We start from the raw sequence: 25,907 nt of genomic DNA on the forward strand, positions 1-25,907 counted from the left end.
AAAATTAATAAAAAAAAAAAGTTTTTTAAACAATTTTTTTTTAAGTGCAATCTTTTTGTTTTTTTTTTTATACAGACATGTTTATTTTAGTTGTAGGTTAAAGTAGAATCTAAAAGTTTTAAAGTCCACTGAATAAACAGCAAAATGATTGCGTCTCTGTATAGTTACAACTATAATATTCTAGGCCTTTTCTTTTTTTTTAACTAAACAATTCTTCAAAATTTTTTTAAAGTTTGACATATTTTATAAATTTAAGAGTTGATATATTTTTTAAATGTGTAGTCTCAATATGACTCATTACTTTTGATATAAACAAAGTTGTCATTGCGATTCTATTATTATAAATAAAAGTAGTTGCAGATGATTGTTATACTTATACGTTAGTTTTAACTTTGCGAAGATTGTAAAAAAAAATTTACTATTTTAATAATGACCTTTTAAGTTTTCGACTAAAAAGTTTTTTAATACGTGTTTTTTATAACTTACAACATAATTAAAGATTGTTCTAAAAAAGTATATTTAGTTTTGTACGAAGTAATAAAAAAGAAAAAAGGTAAAATAGGACAAATTCGTTTATTCCTTATGATTTACCTCCTGAGATTATAAAAAATATATATTTCTAGTTTAGATATTGTTCAGCGTCTTATAATAACTCATACTAAACGGGTATTATTACCTTATACTCAAAAGGTATATAAAATTGTTCAACGGAAAGAAAGCCCTTTAAAGTTAAGATAATTATAACAATATTAGGCCCCATCAGTAGCGTGAAGAATGTTATAAAAAAAAACTAAGAAGTTTATTAACGTTATATCGTTAAAAGTTAAGTAAATGCTTTATTAAGAGTTTTATTCTTATTAACTATCGGATACGATATAGTTAGTTATGTAGCTGTGTGGTCGTTGATTATGTAAATCGCCAGAAGGGTAACAGTTAAAGACAAAAAAAAGATAGATATAAACAATATGTGTGATACATCCCCAGTTCTCTTAAATCTAAACTTTTCATAAAGTATTGGAGTAAAAGCGTGCATCTGTAAAAAGTAGCTTAAGAAGTATAATAAATTATGTATAAAACTAGCGACCTCCGCTTTATTAATTCCTAAGCAACTGTTAAAGATTGAATAGGAAAGCAGCCTTCCTATCCGGCAACAAATATATACTATTTTTAATGTTAGTCTTACTCTTACCGTAAGGGCTGCATGTCAGCGCGCTCACCTCTAAAACTGCTGACAGTAGAGATTTCCCTAGTTATCTCATCTATCCTGCTTCCTCTTTGCAGTGTACTCGCTCGACGTGCTACAACCTGCTAGCTCCCAAACACGGGTCATCTTATATGCAAATTATACGGCGATTTACTCCTCGCCGAGGTCGCCGGCCTTAATACACCAACATCTGCAGTACTAAGTGAATCTCATAGGGGGACACTACTATAACTGCGGAAAAAGCAGAGCCCTTTTTATCACGAAGAACACTGCACCACCGATCTTATAAGGCAAGAAAAACCTTGAGTGTCTCAAAGCGATATATTTGGGGGTCAATATTAACGATGAGCGCTCGTGGCTAAACCGCATTATCCTTTACTTTGTGTCAGATGTTACTCCCGCTGTAACATTAGCGACGTTTGTATGTATGTATCCGGCCACCCACCAATGACTTACTCAGCACACCAATCGACTGCTGACAGAAGGGCTCAGTTACGAACCTTGGAACGGCGCGCGCTATCGCCGACTGCCCAATGGGCTTTGAATTTTATTTATATTTATAATAGGGTTGAGGCTACAACTATATTTCACTATGTTGAGAGCACGTAAATTCGGCGTTTTTTATGACCCGCTGAGTATACGGAAATAATAATAAAAATTAACCTATTATGAGAATCCCTAAGTGGTCTCTTTTTTCTTTAATAACAGGTAATATGTGATAAACAATGAGCAATAAAACGGATCTAGAAAACAGTATCAGAAAAACTCTTGTCAAGAGAAATAAACTTACTATTTAATATAAAAAAATTAGCGAGGCCACGTTTTACTTTAAAATACAATAACAGTTGACTAAAATTATTGGTAACTTATAAAATATTCTTCGCCCTGTTCTAATGACACAACTGCCTTCACACATAAAATTACTTGAATAGCTAAGGCTTGCCTAATCTTTAGACGTTCACTCAGAAATCCAAACTGTTTTACATGTATCTAAAAGGCTTATTGTAAAGGAAATGTGCTTGCTATCCTAAATATAAGTACGTGGGCTAAGTGTTAATTTTTCTTTGCCACTCAAGCCTAAATATATTTGTTCAGCTTCGTAGCAATGGAATTATATAATATAGCGTTAGCAAGCTCGGGAGTATAACTAAAACTAATTTATTATGTGTAAGCCAAGAAATATCGGTGCAAAAAGCTATAGGTAAAGGCTACTAAAAATTTCTAGATATAAGGCCATTTGTTTTAGAAACATTACTTTATGATGTTTAAAGTACTTAATAATCCTTCATAGCTTTAAATAATTTATGTAATACATAATTTTTCGTTTATTCCTTCTTTTCTTGCTCCACTAATATGCATACATCTTTTTTTAAACATCGGTTTTTGCGTTACAGTTTGTGGAGGCTTTCGGATATAATGTGGGCGTGGATTTGGGAAATCTGAATTCGGAAGAGGCGTACCGTGTAAGCGATTGAGGCGAGGTACCACTTTACATTCGCTCTTTACGCAGTTTTCACTGAAAGTTTCCGGCATCATTGTTAATACTAGCGTGGAAAGTTGAAAAAACACCAAACTAATTAATAGTCTTGGTAATGATTTTATCATTTAGCGCAAAGAACAGCAAGCAGTATTCGTTTTCTAATAACAACCAAGTATACGGTATATATACCACTTTAATATACAGTTAAACTATTAGAGCAGGGTGTTAAAGAATGTAATATTTATTTAATAATAAATTCTTCTTCTACACATTGGCTTAAACACTGAATAGTAATGGTACAAGAAGTGTTTGTTCTAGTTTTAATAAAATTATTTATATTAACTGTATTTTATAATCTAATATTAAATATTTTTCTATATAAGCGTTAATGATAGCTTTATCAATTTACCAGTATTTAAAATTTTTTAAAAAAATTTGTCATTGTTCTTACTGACGTAAATATTTTTACCCGTGAGCTGGTCAAAGAATTTATTGACCATCTATGCTAAAGATTTTACCTCGTCATATATTATAAAACTTTTCTATAAGTAAATATTACTTTAACAAAAAAAAATAATGTGTTATTTAAGGTATTGTTTAAATTTTTACTTAATATAGCAAAAAAACGTTATTACTTTTGCTCTTACACCGGAGGATATTTAATAATGGTTAACTACATTGACGACTACCATTTACAACTTTAGTATTTTAAATTTTAATAATAGATTTTATCATCATCAGTTTTAACGTGAATTAAAGGCATTAAATAATTTAGCTGTTTATTATGTCATCCGTATTGTAATTATGTTTTCCCACCTGATTTATATGACTGCTGTTTATTAGTTGGGAGACAACTGTCAGAAACTGAAAGAAAATTAAACTTTTTTTTTTTCAAAAGCTTAAAACTGCATGACACATACAAATTATTCGTTTGCAATATCAAAAAAATGATCTTAAGCTGGATGTACCCCCTAGCACTAAGATTTTTGTACTGTCCCATTCAGATAGCTGCACTAAAATATGTGCTTAAAAGTTCCTTTTTAGAATTATAAACTTCTAAAGCCCTTTAATGAAGTCCAAGCTGCTTCATTAATTAGAAAGTGCTCTAAGGCTACCTACTTAAATTTATTTTGGGAGCTTAATATAATTTATAAGTAAGACTTCGCTACATATACGACGTAATGAGAATTTTTGGGGTAGTATTTGTTTGATTCCTTTAATGAGTTCTGCATTTATAGAACGTTAAGTGCGGAGACAACAAATTAAGCAAGTTAAAAATATTAGAGCGCGTTTTCATAAAGCGGTATTTTATAAAAACCTACGAGTTGAGTTTTTTGTACGGGCAGTTATAAGTAGCCTTTAAACAGAGACATGCCCAAAGTTTTATTTGACTTAGATTTAAAGTGTGAAATATTATTGCTAAGTTAATTAATAATACCTTCCGCCTTGCTTAGTATGTGTTACATAAAATGGAAGCTGGTGGTATCATTATATTACTTTGAATACTATGAGTATTCACGCTCGCATTAACAGAAGTGTTTTTAACTTTAAACTGCAACTACGCTAAATCAAGCTTTTTTGCAGCCCCGATTAATAATTTAAAGTTACTTCTATATTGTGCGACCTGGTTTTATAAATCTATAGAAACTTTTTATTGCAAATACTTGCTTTATATGGCCTTATTACAGGAAAAAAAAAAAAGAAGTTCTAGCATCCTTCCACCCCACTAAAAAAGTCTATTAAATGTTTTTTATCACTCTCTACGACCATAACACCATGCTTTCTTTCCCCCGCCCCTGAGATTTTGGAAATGCTCTTTTTATAGCACTACGTTAGCTTCTGGAAAACTATAAAATGAACTATTTATGAGCATAGGGCATAAAGGTTCAATAGCTTATATTTTCAGAGACCGATTTGTACACTTACTATCTTAAGCGAAAAAAAAAGGAGGTATCAACTACTAAACAACTTTTAACCCCTCTTATATATAACTAAAAGCCCTACACTTTATATATATATAAATTAATGGTTAATTGGATCCTTAGGCCCATTTCCTTATTGTACAACCTTAGTGTCAGACTACAAAGTGCTATGAATAGTACCATTGAACATTTATTTACCAGTTTATTATTTCACTACTACTATATCGGGACTAACTCATGATTGATTATAACAGTTTCATCGTTTTAGGCGTAAAATAGATTGCTTTGTATTATTTCTGAGGTCGAGAACAAAAGCATTATAGAGGCATTTATTACTATGTTGGTAAAATGCATTTTAGTAGTCATTGTGGCAATTTCCATCATAATATTACCTTGTGGCAATTTACTTCTCCGTGAAACTGTTAATTCTTAGATAATATTTTCGTCATACATAAGCTCATGGAACTAAATAGCCTCAGTGTTAGCAGTATATCTTTGAAGATCTTAATAGTAGCGTCTTGTTTATTAATAACTTTTTTTGCGTCTTTACAGCTTAATTATGTCTTTAAAACCACTCACTTGCATTCTTATTTTTTTTTAAGACCTCCTAAAAACGTTATCTGCTCAGTACGGAAAATTTAAAAATCCGGTGTAAGCATTTTAATTCTTCGCTTATCTTTTAGCTTTAATAAAGTAAACTCAAGTTTAAAACTTTTTAATTTGTAAAGAATTTGAAGTTGCAATAGAGCATTAACTTAAGTTAGTCATCTCTTTTACTATTGGCTTTGAGACAGTGTATTTCGAGCAATAATAATAAGGATTATCTTACATAATGAATAAAAAAATTTGGGTTTTAGAGTTACTTAATTTTTCCACATTATAATTAAAATCTAGTAATAGTGGGAAAGATATTGGTAACATTTATAGGGGAGAAAGTAACCCAAACAAATCGAGATTATTAAATATTATCTTACTAAGTTCATCATACACTGCCAAAGGTGTAGTGTCCTTTTTCTTTGTGCTTTTCTTTTCAGAAATAATTTTCTGCGCCACTTTGGAATTTTTTTTAATGTTTTTAAAATTGTAATGGTTTAAATTTCCCGTTATTACGTTCACTGCAAGCCAAGTTTTTTAAGATGATATATTAGTTTCTACGTACCAAAAACCATTACCTTCCCCACCCCCCTCCATTCTAATAGTATTACTTTGGGAGTCAAAAAACAAAGAAAAAAAATTGTGTTCATCCTTACAATGTCATGCCTCTCTAAAAAAAAATAATTTTGGAGTTATAAACTACCCACAACTATTGAGTTTAAGATACTATCAAGTTATCACTAGCAATTAAAATATTGAATTTTCAATTAAGAAGACATAAAAAGAGCTATTCATTTTAGAGTTAAAATAATTTTTAAAAGGTCTAGGAATATTAAAATTTCCGTTTGAGACATCATTGTTCTCATAAAAGCGATCTCTTAGTGGTAAAAGTAAATTTTTTGTCTTACTTTTTTAACCTTTCTTGCTTTTCATGAAGTGGTAGCTATTTTTTACTATTATAGCTATAAAATTTTTGTCATCTCTTTCTTTTAGATAGATTATTGCTTTAAAACAGCTTCTAATAAGTTTAATTTATTTACGATAGATGATTGGCAAGCTGACCCCTCCGGCTTTCCTAATTTTTAAAAAAAATTTTTTTTTATCGTGTTTTGACCTTAAAAATGTTCTTCTAAAGCTACATAAAGTAATAAATAATATATTATTAGATTTATACTTCCATAATGTAGCATTCTTTAAATTTTATAGGATTTATTAAAATGAACTGTCTTCTAACTGGAATACCAGTCCGTTTTTACTTGGTTCCCATACTTTCATTGTTAGGTTTTCTACGTTCAATGTCTCTTTTGGTATGTTTAACGAAAATAAAAAACAGAGTTGGTTGAAAAAATTGAGATATACTACATTCACAGGCCCTTTTAGTGACAGGTGAATACATTTTTTTTGAAATTTTTAAAACCTAATCCTGAAGAGTCGAATGTAGCTTAACTCAAGTTAATTTAACGCCACGCCTCTTATCCTATTTGGCCTGTAACCCTGATAACTCATTATTTAACTGATAGAGCTACTACCTATCATCCAATAATTTGTTTGCTTTTTTTAATTGTTTTGCGGTTGCAATCAAGTATTATTTCAAGAGGTGAGAGATACATTAAATTAGAAATAAAAATACTTATATTTATCGTGCATATACTCTCAATCTAGAATTACCCAGTTTCTAATTAAGTGAGAGGGCTCTGCAGTATTAAGCCTAAAAGTTAATGAAATATATCAGGCATCCACTCCTCCCCATCTTGCTGGATGTAAGAAGAGCAGTATATAGCAAAACAAGAAAGAGCAATCGAGGAGGCCTTACTGTAGGCTGTGCGGTCACCTCAAACTGCCTCCCCACCGCCCTAGGCCAAATGTTGTAGCCCCGGGACCCCGGCCGAAGCATAAACTTTTTTTTATATACTTTTGCAGCTGCTTAAAAAGTCGTGCATGTCCGCTTAGATTAAAATGAGTATCGCATATATCCCGATGTAGTATATAAGTCCAAAGGACTGAGAGCTAGCCAGTGGCAATAAACGTTAAAAACTACCCAAGGGGAGAAAAAAAAGGCCTTAAGCACTAAACCTGAAAATTTCTGAAGGCGTGATCAACAGTTATGTGTAATTCATTTTTATTATATGTATCACTATGCGAGTTTATAATTATATATCCGTTAGAGGCAAGCCACTTCGACTTCATGTCTATTTCCTTTATTTATTCTTTGAATAAAATCGTATAAAATTTAATTTAATTCCTACAATGCGAGTAGTTTGTTTTTAATATGCTGCTATACTTGCTTCAATAATTAATAACACAAATTAATAAAAAAGTTTATGTCAAGTAAAACTTTTTTTTTAGTTACTACATTTAAAAAGTTCAATTTTTACTTAACAACCTTAACTGGTAGACTTTATATTTATAATAGTAAATGTTAGTAACAAAGAATTTTCTTTGATTATACTCCAACGCTTTCTAAGCCTTCCTAATTCTATACTTCTCTTATAAATTTTTATGCTTTGCAAAGAAGTGATAATTAAAATAAATACAAAAATAAAAAAATCTTTTTTATTTCCAGTTTATTTATCAAACTGCAACTCCTTTAAAGCGCCTAAACAAATTTTAATGTTTGCTTTGATTTTATTTCCCTTCTCCGTTAGTTGATCTCCAGATCTGATAAAAAATAAAGAAAAAAGTTTATTAAATTAAGCGAAATATATTAAAATATCAAGAAAAATAAAGTTAAGATATAAATTAATTAAAAATGAATTTATAACTAAATTTATTTTATTTAATATAAATTTAACAATAGTAAATTTATAATCAATTAATTAACAAAATTTTATTAAGTAATTTATAATACAAACATGTGGGTTAAAAAAATTACTGCCTTTAAAATAAAAATTTGTTAAAAAAAATATAATTATAATTTCTGAACTGAATAATATATATTGATCCTATTTAATTAGTTTTTTTAAAAATATTTTTAATACTTTTTTTAAAAAATTTAAAATAAGGTAACATAAAAATAAAGTTATAAATTTAATTAATTTCCTTTAAATAAACTTTAACATGATCATAAATTAAAATTTAGCAAAATATTGAAACTAAAGTAGCATATCAAAGTTACAAACTTAATTAAACTCTTAAACTTTATAATCTTAACTTCAGTATAGATCAATATATTGTGGTCATAGAAAAAAGTAAAGATTTTAAATTCTAATATATATTTTTTAAGGCTAAAGTTTCTTATACTAAAAATTTTTATTAAAAATAGAATTTCATAATATAAATTAAATCATAACCTATAAAAAACTTTTTATAAATTTTATATCAAAAAAAAAAAATGTAGAACATTCACGTTAATAATTATAATAAGACTTTTAATTTATTAAAAATTTATTTTTTAAAAACCATTAAACATAACTTATATAGACAAAAACTACAAAAATATAAATTTAGTGAGTTACAAATATTTAATGCTCTAATCCTAAATAAATTAAATAAGAATTATTGCAAATAATGGTAAATAATATTTTCATAGTGTATAAAAAACATAAATAAAATTACTTGCTTAAATGATTAATTTTTTTTTCAATAAACTTAAAAGTCTCCTCAAAATTCATTTCAAGATGAAAGCCAAAGCCAATGTTGACAAATATTTTCCCTTCAACCGGACTTATTATATTTTAAATCAAATTATTTCAAATTTTAAAGCAGATAATGAGAGAAATTCTTTAATAATAAAATAAGATAGACAATTATATTTAGTTGTAATAATAAACAATTTAGTTATTTAGAAAATTACTAATTTCTATTATTAAGTCTACCATTTTAAATTTATACGACAATAAAAACTACAATTGCAATTTTACGACCGATATCAATTAAAAATATAAATTAATATTACACGCGAGCGCGACCGTAAATGTTGCAGCCCAAATCCACCAAAGTAGAAAAATTTTGCTTTCCACCTGAATTTGAGACGGAAGTCAGCGTTTCGATAGCAGACTTAAGCTTATGATATTCAGAAATTTCATCATAAATCTGCCTTGAATAAAAAAATACTTCACAACTTAAAGTATCAGCATGTAAATTACTTATTAAATATAATTTCAAGTAAAAAAATTTTTTAGTGTTAAATAAGTATCATGTTATCATAAACTAATAAAATATATTAAGTACATAATAGAACAAGTAATACACAATTTAATAGAGTTAAGCTAAAACTCTAATAAATTAATATATAAAATTTAATTTAGAAAGTAAACTATGTTAAGATATTTAGAGGAAACTCAGCAGAAAAAAAAGTCACTTTAAATACAATATCTGCTTTTTCTGCAAAACAGATTTATTCTAACAGCTCCAATTTTAATATATTAAAGAACTTATATATCTATAAGCGGGTTGATAAAGTAGTTTAAATAAATTACAAGAAGCGTATTCGAATTTTGATAATACACAAGCTTGATTTAAAAATAAAACCAAAGAATAAATATTTTTATAAAACCTTATCTCTTGCCAACAATATATTTTCTAAATCTACTTTCAGTTTAGACTCTATAAAATCTTCATACTTTTTTATTTTTTCTTTTTTATCGGTTAAAGTGTTTACATCCATTCTTAAAATGCAAAGCTACTTAAAAGTTTAAGTGACTACTTATATGCCCAGACTTCCTGATACTCGCGAGCTTGCAAGGTGTGGCGAGGTCGCCTATAAAGTTTTTCAGGGAACTGCTTATTGAGTACTTGAGGGATTTCGTGCGCAAGTATCTCCATTGTTTTCACACATGTTGTTGTCTCAGCAAAAATCCTGACTGTAAGCACTAGGCCTTATAGTTCGAAAGGGTAAGGGCCATTTTTTTTTATTATACAATGGAATTCAGCTATGAAATTAAACTAATATAACGCGTGAATGTACTGGCTATATAACTGTAGTATAGCAGAAACCTACGGTATAGAAAAAAAATTTTAGTGCGATAAGGATTTTGCTTCAGCGCGCTCACTGTGTTAGTACCCGGCCTATACAATATTCAATAAGGTTACCGTTTTATAGAGCACTTTATTTATAAGACTTTCTACTCCATTTTTCATTGAAAATTTTATTTAATTATCTATGCCTGTCGTTATGAGCTGCCTAAGTATTTAATTTTTACATTTTAGGTAGGAATTAAATTTGGACTGCGTGTTGCAAAGCCAGTAGTCGCACTTTATGGCCAAGGAATCGATTTTTGAGCATTATAATGTTCAGGGCTTAGCCTAATCACTAATAACGAGATTTACTCTTCATCTCTCGAGGGCTAGGAGTAGTATTAAGCATAAAACCGTTACTGTGCGATTTAAGAACTTTTTCACTGTTTCCTGCTTGCAGTTGGGTCGCTAAGCTTAGTCGTATATGAGTAATTTTTATCATACTACTAGTCGTTTACTTGGTAAGTGAAAAGTTTCTAAAATTGCTGAAATTATTTATTTGTTAAAACGAAAGCCCCCCTCCACATTTATTATGAACCTACTTCATTCAAGGGGTTATATATATACTTATTTCTTTGAGAACGCATACAGGTAATTCAACTACATATCTTCTGTCTAGATTTAACTTCATTTTGTTTAATAATCTTTTTACAGATTGGCATTTAATTATCCTAAATCCCCCGCTTCCTTGAAAAAAAAGAAGCCCTAAGCTTTGTTTTACTATCGTATATGAAAATCCGTTCACTCTTGGAGTCTTTGAGGATAACGGAATTATTTTGGATATTACCCCCAGTTATATATATGATTTCGTGAACCTCAGTAACTGTCTTTTTGTGGAAAAAGTTGCCTCTCTCTAATTTTTTCCCCTTAATATCGGCATATTAATGTGTTTAATCTGTTTGTTTTATGCGGTTATAAAAACCTCACATCTCCCCTCGCTAACTTTCCTTTTGGCCCCTTATTCGTCATAAAACTTTTGCCAAGAAACATATTGACGGACAGGCGCTTACAGCTCGGCGGATACAACCTGATATGCCAACCAGAACGCGCTAAGGTATTTAATATCTATAGAAATTGACCTCACTGTCGTTAAACCTTGTTTTATATACAAGAGTGATTTTTTTTTAAAAACTAAGTAAGAAGGGAAAAAGAACATTGTTTATTATGTGGGTATGTTCAATTAGAAGGATTTAATAAAATGAAGTTCAAGTGGGTTAGAAGGTTTTTAAGGCTATGGAAAAAGGTCGAGTTAATATTAAAAAAAGGGGTGCGTAACATTACGTACCAATTTATTACTTTTTTTATAATTATTATTAATGTTGTTTCCTGGTTCTTGAATGGATAAAAACAACGAATGTACGGGCTGTCAAAACGATGGGAGCAGCGTACAATATCGACTAGGCTTGTATTAAAGCAGTTTTATAATTATGCATATCTACCTTTAGCTTTAAAAATGCAACAATAATATTGAAACAAGGTCCGTAACCAACCAAATTCTTCTGACAGCAGTTGATTAGTGTGCCTAGTAAGTCGCTGATCAATATCCGTAAGGGTATCGTTAGCATCTTTTTATGTCACACTTCAGGCGAGGGGGGTTATTTGGAGAGTTGTATGCCATGCGGCAGACGTGTACGCTAGATTGACTAGACACAACATTTACAAGCGTGACTGGTTGCGTAACGAGAGTACGTCTCTGGCACAAAGTAAATGATAGAGTTTAAGCCGACACCTTGATCTTCGCCAGGTCTACATCGTCAGCCATGATAGCTTTTTGTCAATAATGACCTTCAGACATACTACCTGGGAGCATGGAATTAACTTCCTTTCAAAGGTCGGCGGCGGTGGGGTGCAATGCGCTTCCTGCTTTTTTCTGCAGGTTTTGAAGCAATAAGATCAACCACTTTGGGTAGGAGTAATTTGCCGTATCATCTGCGTATTCGCATGTCGCGCACCTAAAATATAAAGAGCATATATGATGCCAATTATTATTGCGTGGCCCCCGCTGTAAGTAGTTTTAGGGGCGAGCACTCTTCGCCCACATGTATAATAAAGATGGATTTACAAGGAAAGATTTAAGCACAACTAAAAAACAGCAGAAAGGGGTATGGTGCTTAATTTGAAAAGTAGACCCTTTTGCCAAACTCGGTAATATGTTTTTTCGCAGTCAAGATGTACGGGCCCTTTGCCATTATAAAATTGAAGGCACAAGTCAGTCATTATGATAGGCGAAGGAGTTGTTGCGTCGTTAAAAGTCTTGGTCCAATAAAAATTGGAATTCTAGTAGGGCACGCCTCGCGTCAACAAACGCATTTCAGTGGCTTAATATGGAGGCCTAAGCTTGACGTTGAGAGAGGACGTGATGTTTTTGAGGAGCATCACAACAGTGACAGTCAGCGTCAAGTTGAGCGGTTAGCATGGAGATCTTCCATTATCATCGGCGTTCCCTTCAGCCATGGCATTGGAGTCTCCATCGAGGGTTAAGTGCCTTGCGTTTTGGATCTTGAATTCTTTTGTGGTGACTAACTTAAGCTGCTTCTTCCCATTGACGAAAATGTCACTTTGCCTACAGTTCACGAGTCATCGTGGCCAACAAGGTTAGGGCAGGTAACGTCGGGTAGAGCCAGAGCTGTTGAAAGAGTGGACTCCAAGACTCATTGGTTGCCAGGTTGTCCTATGTGTATGAAAAGCTATAAAGTTTATTTTAAAAAAGTAAACACAAGATATTTGGCCTAGTATTAATTAATATTTTATTTTTTCCTGTCTCCAACTATCAGCTACCTTCATTAAGCTTTTTAGCTAAAAGACTAATTTAAATAAAGCCTAACCCGTTGAGAACGAATTAGTTTCATATATATATATTTATATATCGCTAAGATGCATAAACTGGAGACTTTCGCAGTGCTGGCGCGTGCTAACAATTAATATTTAGCTTAGCATTTTCCTTTGTGTCCCGGCAAAGGCGTTCAGTGCTTTATCCTCATTAGTTGTTATACAAACGAGGAAAGTTAGACTTATAGTTATTATTGTTTTATATAATGGATTATTTTAGTTATCTGTATGAAACACTTCCTCACACTCTACAGAAAACAACTTTGGCTGGCTATAAGGCATTTATATATGTTTTTAGTGCTCAATTTTAGACAAATTATGTTTTAACATTAAAAATATAAAAAGTAATTTCGTAGGAAGTTTATTTTATTTTATATTAAAGTTATTTATTAATAAAATAACCTGCACTTTTACTTTGTAAATAATCAAGTTTAGTCTTATAGTTATATAATTATATAGAGACTAACCGAACCTGCGAATAAGTACATTGAAAATTTAGTACGATCATGTATGAAACTACACAATGCCGACTTTAACAAGTTTTTTTAAAACATTGAAACTGTAAAGCTTTTGTTACCTCATTTTCTGTAGGAATTGGCAAAGCAAAGTACAAAACAAAGTTTTATCTTTGGATATCCCTGTTCAAAAGAAAACCTTGAGTAAAAGTTTAAAAAATTGGAAGAAAGTACTTTTTGTTATAATAAGTTAAAAGTCAAAGTGTTTAACCTCTTATAATCTTTAAGAATATAATAACTACATCAAAGATGATTTCTGCGAATGAGAAGAAAGCTAGATCAAAATTTTATAAACTTCAAGTAAAAAGGTTTTTAATTAAAGTTTAAAAGTAATTTTATTTTGTAATTTAATTTATTAACTACATTAGTTTTATTAACTTTTTATTGAAGGTATTCTTCTTATTTGAACATGAATGTAGCTTGGATTAAATATTTTAAGACTTGTTTGTGCGAAATACAGAAAAAAAAGTTTTTTTAATCTATGTACTCTATAGGTTTCCTATAGTATAAAGATTTTTTTATAGCTCTTTGGATCTATTAACTTCTGTAGAATTATTTTCTTTGATTGACTTGCACGGTTGTTTAGTTGAAGGTTCCTTGCTTTAAGTTTTTAGAGCTTTTATAAGAATTATATACTTTGTTAGATTAAATTAATAGATTTTTTATCCTTAAGAAATTTGTTAAGTATAGTTTTGATCGTGATACATTTATTAGTAAATTGTAATTAATTCTAAAGACTTTTCTGCTTACTCAAAGTAAATTTTGTGAAAAACTGGAAAGTCATACAAACTTTTACTTGTTCTTGCTCTACTCAGCTTATCCTTTTTTTTGTTAATCTTATATAACGCCTCCCCGAGCGGGTAACATCTCATAAATCTGCTCTTGACTAGTACTCTGACCGCGATTCTCATAAACTCGCTCTTTAAAATTTTTTTTAATTTCTACAAAAAATTAATTTTTTTTAAAAAAAATGAACTTATTTACTTATGCTGTGATTTAAAAAAAAACTTAATCGCGTTTTTGGTGTTAAAGTAGTCTCATCAACGAACCAAAAAACTAATAGATATTTTAATTTATTTTTAAATATCACAAGGGAAATTACGAAAGTAAAACTTTTCATCCTTCTAAAAAATTTCTGTTCTATTAAAATTTTAAACAGAATTTAACTTCTTTAAAAAGAAAGTTAATTTCTGAAGTACTTTAATGTCGAATTTAAATTTTTTTTAGACTTTTATTTTTTTTTAATCTTTTGCGCAAAGTAAATCTATTTTCCTTCTATAAAAGTGCTCGTAAGCAGGGACGGTGTAAGCGCAGGTCTTTCCGGGATTGTCGTGAAAGAAACGCGCAGAACTTTTAATATTATAACAAATAATAATGAAATTAAAAGTAAACTTATTTTTATTTTAATAATTAAAATTGTCGAATAAAATTTTATTTTTCTTATAAAAAAGTTTTTATGTAAACTTTATTATTTTAATTTTCTTTATAATAGTTTTATTGAAACACATTGCAGTCTTCCGCTTTACTGTTGATAGTAAAACTTTTACTTTTCACGGAAAAACAAGAATCTCATTTGGATCTTGAATCTTTTTTTTATAAAGGAATCATTTCGCCGATCGTACATTAAAATTCTTCGGCATTTTTCTTTGTTGCGGGTCGTCTAACTGTAATATTTTTATATAATAATAATATTAATAATAATAATAATATAAACTTCTTTTGATTTATAGTAGTGAGGAGCCACTTCTAGAAGCCAATTTGATTCAATTATAATAACCTACAAAAAAACAATATAAATTTATTATTGTTTTTATTAATCATTAATAAAAGTAATAAAAATTTTCCTTTTCTTAGTGGCTAATTTTATAATAAATCTCATCCTAATTGGATATGTACCAGCCACTAAGATTTCTTTTAAAAAATAGATTCATAGAAAGAAAGAAAAACTCACATTTCGCATAAATTCACGTGTAGTAAACACAAGTTCGTGATAGAGAACCCATTTGGGGTGTTCCTGTGAAAAATATAATTTGATAATAATAATAATAATAAAAATAAGGATAATAATAATAATAATAATCAATAACAATTATGATATGTAAAAAGTATAATAATATTAGTAGAATAGAATAATAAATAATAATATATAATAATAATAAATAATAATAATAATAAAAGAAACTTCTATAAGACAGCTGCTGGGATGGATGGAAACGGATTGGGGGTGCTTAATAGTTTGGTAGTCGCCCGACTTGGAAAGCCTCGCTGTGTGGTAGAAAAATCCAGAAGTGATGGCCTTCCGGATAGCCACGCTGTCTGCCGTGGAACTATTGGCCAGGTACCACGTGGTGCGCGTACAAAGAAGAACGGCATTGGGCGTTACCAAAGATCAATCTCCACGCGCTCGAGCAGACCGAGTAGTTGGTCTCGTATGTCCCGCGCCCTCCTCATCGACCTTTGGAAAATTTCAAGGATAATAAGGAAATAAAAGAATCAATAGTATTTGTGATTATTTTGATTCGAATCTTAAAATTTTTTGAATTTTTTTATTACAAAATTTCATATTCTCCAATAATGATGACTTTGTTTTTTTTATTGATTTAAAAGTTTTTTAACTTTTTTTTAACAATTCTTCTTCAATAGTAACAAAAATAAATAACATTTAATTTTCCCCTCAACCATAAAGAAAACAAATAACCAACCGGTGCTGAACGTAGTTTTCGAAACACCAAGGCACCGAAAAGCCGGACTCTTCATATTCCTTCCACACATTCAGGAGGGTCAGGTGGTCACCGCCCTCCCCTTTTCAAGTGTGCCAATAAATATAAGAAAGTACAAAAACGGTGCAATTGCAGGAAATATATACCAAAAAAGTTTTGCCGCGCAGAATCGGCGTGCACAGCTTTATCTTTTGGTCGGAAAAATACTGAATTGCCCACGCACAACATTGAAACTATACTCAATATTTCCTCAGAACACTGTTTAACCAATAATAATAATGATAACAATCACAACAGTGATAATTATTGATAATAATAATAGGATCATTAATCGCGTGGAACGACTACCATCAACCACCAATAATATGCAACTACTTATTTTTTATAAAAGTCAGCATCCAATCACAAACTTTATATTTTTCAGAGGCCAATAGCGATTTCGACAACATTGGATCCAATGGAAACTCAGCCATCCGGCGTCCTAGACGTTTTCAGAAAAAAGTTAGCCAATAATATATGGATTTCTTCACTTATAAAGAACCTGTTTTAGTGAGCTCTCCGCGGTCGTTCAATGCGCCCAATGCGTACAGTTGTTCCAGTGCCTTCACAAATTATAGCGAGCATATAAAAATAAGTAAAAAAGGCGTCTATACATAACACGTAACTATTAATAAAAAGTTGCAAAAGAGTCAACAGAAATCAAAAAATGTAAGCCCACGAGGTTAGAAAAAATCACGCGGGTTTACTTTAATTAGAGTTCTTGTTGGGGGCGGATCCATAAAATCAAAGTTTTTCAAATCGTTTATTCCTAAACTTTTCAGCAACAGCACTACATTTCCTAAATTTCGTTAAATTTTTTGAAGTTAAGAAAAAAACAAAAGCAGCCAATAAGCGTTTAAATACACAAAAAAGGAAAAGATTACTAAAATTTTATGAACGGTGAGGTAAATGTTATAATTATAACCCCCATGTTAACCCCCATGTGACCTTTCAAATGTGCTTCACCACATGTATAAGTCACGTGTTACAGCGCTTATTTATTTTTGTTTGTCATTTAAGTTTTTGTGAAGATAAAATTTCTACTGCGCACTTTTCATTAATATTTTCATCATAATTTTAATAATTAAAAAATATTTTACTATAAATAATTAATTTTAAGTCGAAACTATTTATAGTTTTTAAAACTTACAAAAAAAAGCAAACGCTATTTTTATTTGAAAGTTTAAAATAAATTAATAAAAGTTAAAATATAAAATATTGATATAAAAATTTTAAGTGTTCTTTTTAAACTTTTGAATGCCTTATTATAATTATAATAATAATATAAAGAAATAATACCGAGATTAGTTCTTTGTATTTCTGGTATCGCACTTTCATCCATTTCATTTTTAAAAGCCCAACCTCATAAAAAAACGTAAAAAGTTTTAAAGTAATATAGGACCAATCATATTTTATTTTATGTGCAGAACACGTGAAAGTTGTTGGTGTACAAAGCAGGTTTTATGGTGTAAGTACTTGTGAATAAACGAAAGCATTTCCCAGGGGCTACACGACCAGCTCGTCCTTTTATAGTAAATAATAATAATAATCATAATAGTAATAATAGTAATAATAATAACCTGCGCGCTGCTGAGCACTGGCTTGTGAGATGGGCGTGACAAGCAAACTCTCCATTCCTTAAGCGATTAAAGGATACTCAAACCCGGAATATTTAAGCCGATAAAAAATGCTTGACTGAACCTGTTGTCGAATCGTAGCTGCTCTGCTTGACAAAGCCAGGATCGATCACGTAAATAATGCCTGAATAAAGCTTGAGTTGTATTTGAACAAAAATGTCAAGTTCACAAAAAAACCATCAATAGTAAGCGAAGTTTCTGCAATATTAGTGGCTAATATAACTTTCCTAGCATCCTCAGGAGTCGGCTCAAATATTTTTGCTTGCAAATCTTCACACAGTAATAAAAAAAAAGGTCACGTGGCGCTCCGGGGGTGCCAATAAAGAAACAAACCTGAAGGCAAGTTGGCATAAATCGGAAGAACAAGCAATTCTTTAATTTTCGAGCCAAATTTTTTGGCGCGCTCATTAAGAATCTCAGCGCAAACCTCGATGTCTTCTTGGCCAGTTAAAAACACGAGAATGTCGCCTTCATAATAATAATGATAATAATTTTAATATATAGGAATATATATATATAGGAATACCTAAAGGCTGGGAAATATGAATCTGCATAACAGTAACAACTACAGCATCCAAATAGTCGGCTTCAGGGTCTTTTGTGTAATAAATATCAACATTATACATCCTAAAGAATAATAATAATAATAGAAATAATAATAGTAGTAATAATAAAAACCTTCCAGGAATATTATATATTGGAGCGCTATTAAAAAAATCAGAAAACTTTTCAGCGTCGAGAGTGGCTGAAGATATAATCAGTTTCAGATCGTCACGCGCTAGGGCAATGTCCTGATCGATTATTGAAGATAATACGAAGGTCAAAAAAAAAGGGAATGCAAATACTTTTACTAAACCAAAAAGTATGTCAGTGTGAAGTGTGCGCTCGTGAGCTTCATCAATCATCATTACTCTGATAATAATATAATAATAATAATAACTGAAATAATAATCATAGTAAAAATAATAGTAATAATAAAAGTGCCTGTAATTTTCAAGGTCAGGTTCTGTCATAAATTCTCTAAGCAACATCCCGTCCGTCATATATTTTATACTATTATATAATATATAATAGAAATAATAATAAATAATAATATAAATAACAATAATATTTATAATAAATAATATTATAGACAAAACCAAGTCCGTTCTGTAGTACAATCTTCAAATCTTACAGAGTAACCAACTTCGTAGCCAACCTACAAAGTAAAAATAATAAATAGTAAATAATGATAATGACAATAAACACTAACAACAATAATAAACGCACACCTTACAACCGAGCTCCTCTGCAACACGCGTGGCAACGCTCATGGCGGCCACGCGTCTGGGCTGTGTGCAGCCAATCTTCTTCCCGCCTTTACAGTAACCCGCTTCGTATAGATATTGCGGGATTTGCGTGGTCTTGCCGGAGCCCGTTTCAGCAACAACTATGAGAACCTGTTGTTATATATATAATGATGCTGATCTTTTTTTATTATTTATATTTATATATATAATAAATATACATAAATATAGAATATAAAATAATATTTATAAATATATATACATTAAAATATTTATGGAAAGATAAAAAAGTTAATAAACTTGATATTTGCCAATCAAAGAAACCAGTTCATCTTTATGAGCGTAGATAGGCAAACCTTTAAAAAGAATAATAATAATAATCATAACAATAATCATAATAATAATAATCATAATAATAATAATAAAAATAATAATAAAATAATAATAATGAAAGCTTAAAAACTTTTTCGAACTTCCTTTAAAGTTTGACGTTCCTGTTCTTTTTTTCTTATTAAATATTCCTCTTCAGTTTCGGTCTATTAAGGATTTATTATTATTATTATTATTATTATTATTATTATTATTATTATTATTATTATTATTATTATTATTATTATTATTATGCAAACCTGATTTCCTAAAAGCCCACCTCCTTCTTTTAATATAAACTCAATCTGATCGTCCATATACTCTTCCAGTTCATCTTCAACCTATTAAAATAATAATAGTAATAATAATAATAATAATAATAATAATAATAATAATAATAATAATAATAATAATAATAATAATAATAATAATAATAATAATAAATAGTACCTCTTTATTATAAACGGCGGCATCTTTACTCCCAAACCTTAATTGAGCATTTCTTAGTTGTGCTTGCTCCCATTCAACGTATTCATTGGTTGAAAAATCAGCACTAGTTGCCTGCATTTATATTTATTATTATTATTATTATTATTATTATTATTATTATTATTATTATTATTATTATTATTATTATTATTATTATTATTATTATTATACTGCCGGCTGATGTCTTCGCTTAAGTAAAGCTTCCTTCTTTGCTCTATTGATATATTCCTTTCCGTCGCGGTACTCCACATACGATTCAGGCATTTCATATCTTTTTTTTATTAGTAGGCAATAAATATTATAATAATATATCTTTTCTATAAAAATATAACAAAAAATATTTATATAAGAATATTTTATTTTATAGTCATAATATTTACATTAAAATGTTTTTTATAAACAAGCGGTCATAATTATATAAAAAAATATTTATTTATAATTTTCTTAATAAATAAGCAAAAAATATTATATAAAAAAAACTTTTTTTCTATATGAAAAATAAAATAATATAAATATTAATATCTTTTGTATTGATAAGCAATAACTTTATATAAAACACTATTTTTACGAAAAATATATAACAAGAAATATAATAATAATGAATATATTACAAATAAAAAAATATAAAAAAGATTTTTATTAAAAAAATTTTCACAGAAGCCAAGCACGGGGCCGCGTATTTTTATAAAAAAAAGTTGCTTATGTTTAACGTTATATATAATAAACTTTTTTATTCAGTATAGAAAAAAATTATAGATAAAAACTTTAAAAAATATATAAATATATTTATTTATTATTATTTTTTATTTCATATTTACTGATTTTATTGTATAAGAAAATTTTTTATTAGCAAAAGATTTATTACTAAGATAATAAATAATAATAAAAATAATATATAAATTCAATATAAAACAAATAAGAGTTTCAATTTTTTATTATAATATAAAATTTCAGAAGTGTATAAATAAATAAAAATTTTTATTTAAATTTAAAAAAATTCTAAAATTTTTCTAAACAAAATCTTCTTATTAAATGTAATTATCATACATTAAAAGTATTAGAAATTATTTTGATTCATAGAAGTATTAGATTTAGAAGTATAATAACAATATAAACCTTTTCATAAAGTTTAATTATAAAACTATAAAAAAATGTACAAAAATATAAATAAAAGTATTAATTTTTAAAGCAAATTATTTAAAAATATATAGTAATAATAAAAAATTCGAAAAGTTTTGTAAATATAAATGTTTAGAATTTTCTTTAAAAGTTTATATAAAATTTTTTTAAAGTTTATAATATAAATATAAACAATAAAAATATTAATTAAAAAAAAACTATGAATAAAGAAATTAATAATATCGAAAAAATTTATATAAATTTATATAAATGAGGTAATTGGTGTACAAAAATAGAATAATAACGAATTAAATTGTTCAATAATAAAAATAAACCAATAAAAACTTTAGCATTACTTCTAATGCAGCACAAAAAATAGTGTTATAAAAATTTTTTAATAATAATAGTTTCTACTTTATAAAAGTTAATATTATAATAATAATAATAATAGAAATAAAAATAAAAATAAAAATAATAATAATAGTAATAATAAACTTTTCTTCTCTTTGCTTTTTGCCGAGATTTATATATTCACTTGCTATATCATAAATTTTCTTTTTTTCTTCTAAAGTATGCTTTTCTCGATGAGTTATTTTTTGGCCTTCAAATAACTTTTCGTCTTCAATATCATCATGAAGTTCTTCCTAATAATAATAATAAGCAAAAAAAATAAATAATTTATATAAATAAGTAAATTTGTAAAAAAAGCAATCAGAAAAATAATATATATATATATACTAATACAAATAATAACAAACAAACAAATATTAAAACAATATTATTCATAACTTAATAAATATGAAAAAAAAAGTTTTCTATATATATTTTTAATCTAAGAAAAATATAACAAAAGTTAATAACAAATATAATAATAATATTTATAATAATAAATATAATAATAAGTATACTTATAGAATAAATAATTGTTTATTAAGTATTAAAAATTTTTAAACAAATACAAAAAAATAATAAAAATAAATATAATATAAAAAACTTTAAATTTAAAAAAAAATAAATATTAATTGAAGTTAAATAATAATTTTTAGAATAAATAGTAAATAATAATAAATTTATATATAATAGTTTATAAAAAAAGGTTAAAAGATAATAAATATAAAAAATATTTAAGTTATTGAAAAGTATACAGCAATAAAAACATATCATAGTAATAATAAAATAACAAAAATATTATAAGAAGTATATATGCATCAGAGTTACTCAAAAAATTCAAATAGATATAAAAATAATATTATCGTAATATAAAAAATTATGAAATAATAATTATAAAAAAAATATAATTAAAATATATAAAAATTTAATAGTGAATATAAATAACATAATAATAAAGTAATTATAAAAAATAAAAATTCTTCAAAAATCCTAAAAAGTAAATAAATGATAATGAAAATAACAAAATATCTATTAAAAAAGTTCAAACAAGTTTTAGCGCGGCTCGGTCTCGAACATAAAAAATTCGAGCTTCTTTCCGTTTCTCTCTTAAATAGGCTTCTCGTTCTTCTTTTTCGACTTTATGCTTCTCAGAAACCTTTAATATGTGAATAATAATAAAAATAATAACAATAATAATGTATAATAATAATTTATATAATATAATATATAGTAATGGTAATAAATAATAATAATGATAATAAAAGATAATAATAAGAAAAATATATCATAATAATAATAAAAATTATATAACAATAATAATATATAACTCTACTTTTATTAAAGCATCTTCATGTTTATTGCTAAACTTTTTTGTTTTTTTCTGTATCAAAAGAAATAATCTTTAAAATAATTACAACTTTCCTTTATAATAAGAAAGTAAAAAAAAAACTTTTTAATAATATAAAAAAAGTGTACTGCTTCTTTTTCTTTTAGGCGATTAACAAATTCGTCTCTTTCCTTGAGATCTTTTAAGCGTTCTTCTTCAAATTTATCAAACTCATCTTTAGATGCGGCCAGCGAATTAACTTGCGGTGGCGGCGCTTCAGACTTAAATAATAATAATATTATTATTAACAATACAGAAATAATAAATGCTAAATCTAAAAATAAATTTTCAAATTATCTAATTTCAATCGATTATAAAAAAATTATTTTCTAAGAAAAAAGATTCAAGCCACACAGATTTCAAATTAGTTATAATAAAATTTCTAAAATTTCAGTTAAAAAAATATAATGAACAGAAATTATCAAACAATAATAAAATTAAATCTAAATTTAAAAAGGTTTTTTTATTTCTTTAAAAAAAATTTCGTTTCAATTAATATTAAATATTCTTATTCAAAAGTTGGTCAATGAAATAGCAAATAAAAAGAAGGAAAAAAACCAGAGCATCATCAGATTCCGAATCACTTCTGCGCCTCGCGTGTCTCTTTTTGCTCGTCCGTTTTTCTATGCTTTTTTTATTTCTTTTAGTAGAAAAAAAGTTTTCTTCATCTGCGAAGTTTTAAATTAAAAAAAGTTAAAATATAAATCAATAAGAATTATAAAACTTAAAAAATAATAACAATAAAAGTTTTTTGGTTGCACCCAAATAAAATAAATAAAAAATAAAATTATGTTAAAAAATATAAACAGCTAGAAATTTACTTTATACAAACCTACAAAAGAATTATCAAAAAGAGAATTTTTTATTATTAAAATTATAAATGTAAGAGTAAAAAAGAAAAATTTAACGTAACTAGAAATTTAAAATTTAGAAGACAGAAAAGTTATAATAAATTAATTAAATTACTTTTAATAACTTCTTTTAAAAAGTAAAACTAATTATATAAGTTTAAAAATTATAATAATATTTGTTAAATAACTTCAGTAAACTTCTTTTATAAAACTCTTAAATAAAAACAGAAAATTATCATAAAAAATATAAAAATTATTGACTTTGTATAATAAATATATTTTTAATATAATTACAAAAATAACAAAACCATTCTTTAAAAAAAAAATTTAATTTTATGAAAAGATCAAAAATTTAGCTATTATTTTTTAATAAGGAAATTAAAAAAGAAATTTTTCGTGCATTAAGAGAATTATTTGATTTTTCTGTATATTCATATTTTTATATATAAAATATGAATAGTCTACACCAGAAAGAGTTTCTGTCAGAGCAGTATTTAGTAACACTTGATTAGCTTTTCGCAAATTCAAAGCATCTTGTTCGGCCTGTCTTGCCTGCTTTTTATAGTGTTCGACAGCTGAATTATTCGATTGGACTTTTGCTGGAAGTTTCTAAGCAAATGAAACAATAAAAACATATACTTTTAAAAAAAACTATATCCAATAAAATCTGACTTGAAATAATTGATTTGAAAAGGTAATTGTGTCTGAATCCAAATCAATACCACTGTTTTTTAACTTCCCTTGCAAATCTTCAGGAGAAGATGCCTTTTATATAAGTTTTTATATATAGACATTTATTATAAAAGCATATAAAGTATACTTGCGATGCCAAAGCAATAACATAGCGCACGGTTGTTTTGTCTTGCTGGCCTAATAATCTTATAAGCTCATCTCCAACCCAAACTTCTAAATCTTTATCAGACATTTGGTATTGTCAACTTCTATATAAATAAGAAGAAAAATATAATTTATAAGAAAATTTAATTTTTTTTAGGAGCAATCCGAAATTATTATATTATGAGGGCTTTAAAGTTGTATTTACAATAATTATAAAGTTATAACTATAAAAAAAAAGTCTTACAAAATATTACTTAAATATAATATTTCCTACAAGAAATAATTTATTATTGTCTCAATTCTTTTTTATATAGTTGTTAAATAGCTTAGGGAAAGAAATTACAGTTAAAAAGAATTAACAGCTTATAAACTCTGTCTCAGTTTATTGTTAATTCCCTAAAATAATAGCTTACAAACTATTTAAGAGTAAGAAAAAAATAAAACTCAGTTTCGTAGAAGTAATCTAATATTTTTAAAAAAAAATTTCTTTAAGATCGCTAAGCTCTAACTCCTTTGTAAAAAATTAAAGCAGTGTAAAAGAGCCGCAGTAAAGCACGACGTACACTTGCTAAGCACTTTGAAAAGCTTTCGTTTCGAGTGAAACGAGGCAAACAGATGTCACAACAAACGGCAGTCAAGCTGTAAAGTTGTTACTTTTTTCTGCAATAATATTTTGGTTTTAAAAGACTTTTTACTTATAAAATCAGTAACAGGAAAGAAAGCTTTACTTTTAAGTTTAATACAATAAATTGACTCTAGTTGCTACTACTTGCGTTCATTTTGAATTTTAACTGAAAAGATTTATTAAAATAGTCATACGGAGAATGCTAAAGATAAGATGAGAAGTACGTTTGATATGAATTATTAAAAAAGGTTGTTGAAGGGAAAGCTGATCTAAAGTCAATAAAAAGGTAAAAGTTTTCGCAATTACAATAGGATAACTATTAATACCTTCTAGGTCAAAAAAATTGAAGTATTTAATAGAAGCATATAACAATATAAAATGTGTATATGGACAAAAAATTTATTAACAATATATATATAAATACACTAAAACGTGAAGCTACTAACGTTACTATTACTTTGATTGTAATTTGAAGAAGTGATATGTCCATCAATTGCTATAAAATATTTTTTTAACTTTCATCTTTTTATTGCTTAATAATTTCATTTTACCTTCGAGGTTTTTGCTTTTACAAATACAGTTTAGTTAGTATATCTTTAAGTTAGAAGCAAGCAGGAAACAGCAAAGCTTTCTTTATTGTTACTTGTAAATAATACTT

The 25,907-nt window shown here is 27.6% G+C and overlaps 1 protein-coding gene across 1 annotated transcript; it reads right to left on the reverse strand.

Annotated features, from left to right (window-relative positions):
- Positions 1–14,998: 14,998 nt before the first annotated feature.
- On the reverse strand, positions 14,999–24,497 carry LOC135145592 (probable pre-mRNA-splicing factor ATP-dependent RNA helicase mog-4). Its single transcript, XM_064077706.1, has 34 exons — positions 24,460–24,497; positions 24,255–24,396; positions 23,495–23,604; positions 23,026–23,157; positions 22,883–22,930; positions 22,598–22,705; positions 21,655–21,803; positions 20,212–20,311; positions 20,002–20,112; positions 19,812–19,892; positions 19,646–19,718; positions 19,483–19,538; positions 19,168–19,335; positions 19,036–19,094; positions 18,881–18,949; positions 18,742–18,808; positions 18,575–18,687; positions 18,423–18,523; positions 18,230–18,364; positions 18,074–18,166; positions 17,961–18,020; positions 17,840–17,896; positions 17,736–17,783; positions 17,559–17,621; positions 16,967–17,058; positions 16,762–16,822; positions 16,631–16,701; positions 16,367–16,478; positions 16,203–16,302; positions 15,884–15,955; positions 15,683–15,827; positions 15,452–15,514; positions 15,215–15,277; positions 14,999–15,164 (listed from the first exon to the last, which is right to left on the reverse strand). The coding sequence occupies exons 8-34, from the start codon at positions 20,302–20,304 to the stop codon at positions 15,105–15,107; spliced, it is 2,286 nt and encodes a 761-aa protein (XP_063933776.1). The 5' UTR covers positions 20,305–20,311; positions 21,655–21,803; positions 22,598–22,705; positions 22,883–22,930; positions 23,026–23,157; positions 23,495–23,604; positions 24,255–24,396; positions 24,460–24,497; the 3' UTR covers positions 14,999–15,104.
- Between the last annotated feature and the right edge of the window lie 1,410 nt (positions 24,498–25,907).

This window comes from Zophobas morio, unplaced genomic scaffold (genome assembly GCF_036711695.1).
Source record: "Zophobas morio isolate AGI-343-1 ecotype UQ-CSIRO unplaced genomic scaffold, CSIRO_AGI_Zmor_V1 ptg000164l, whole genome shotgun sequence".
In the NCBI taxonomy this organism is placed as follows: domain Eukaryota; kingdom Metazoa; phylum Arthropoda; class Insecta; order Coleoptera; family Tenebrionidae; genus Zophobas; species Zophobas morio.

Bases quoted from the DNA above. Each gene is read 5' to 3' on its own strand.
- LOC135145592 (XM_064077706.1), bottom strand. From the start codon at position 20,304: ATGCCTGAATCGTATGTGGAGTACCGCGACGGAAAGGAATATATCAAT. The intron at 17,059-17,558 runs GTATTATTTCTT...AACGAAATTTAG, and splicing joins AATACAAAGAACTAATCTCG to GAAATGTAGTGCTGTTGCTG. The intron at 15,278-15,451 runs GTGAGTTTTTCT...GTTTTTTTGTAG, and splicing joins CACGTGAATTTATGCGAAAT to GTTATTATAATTGAATCAAA.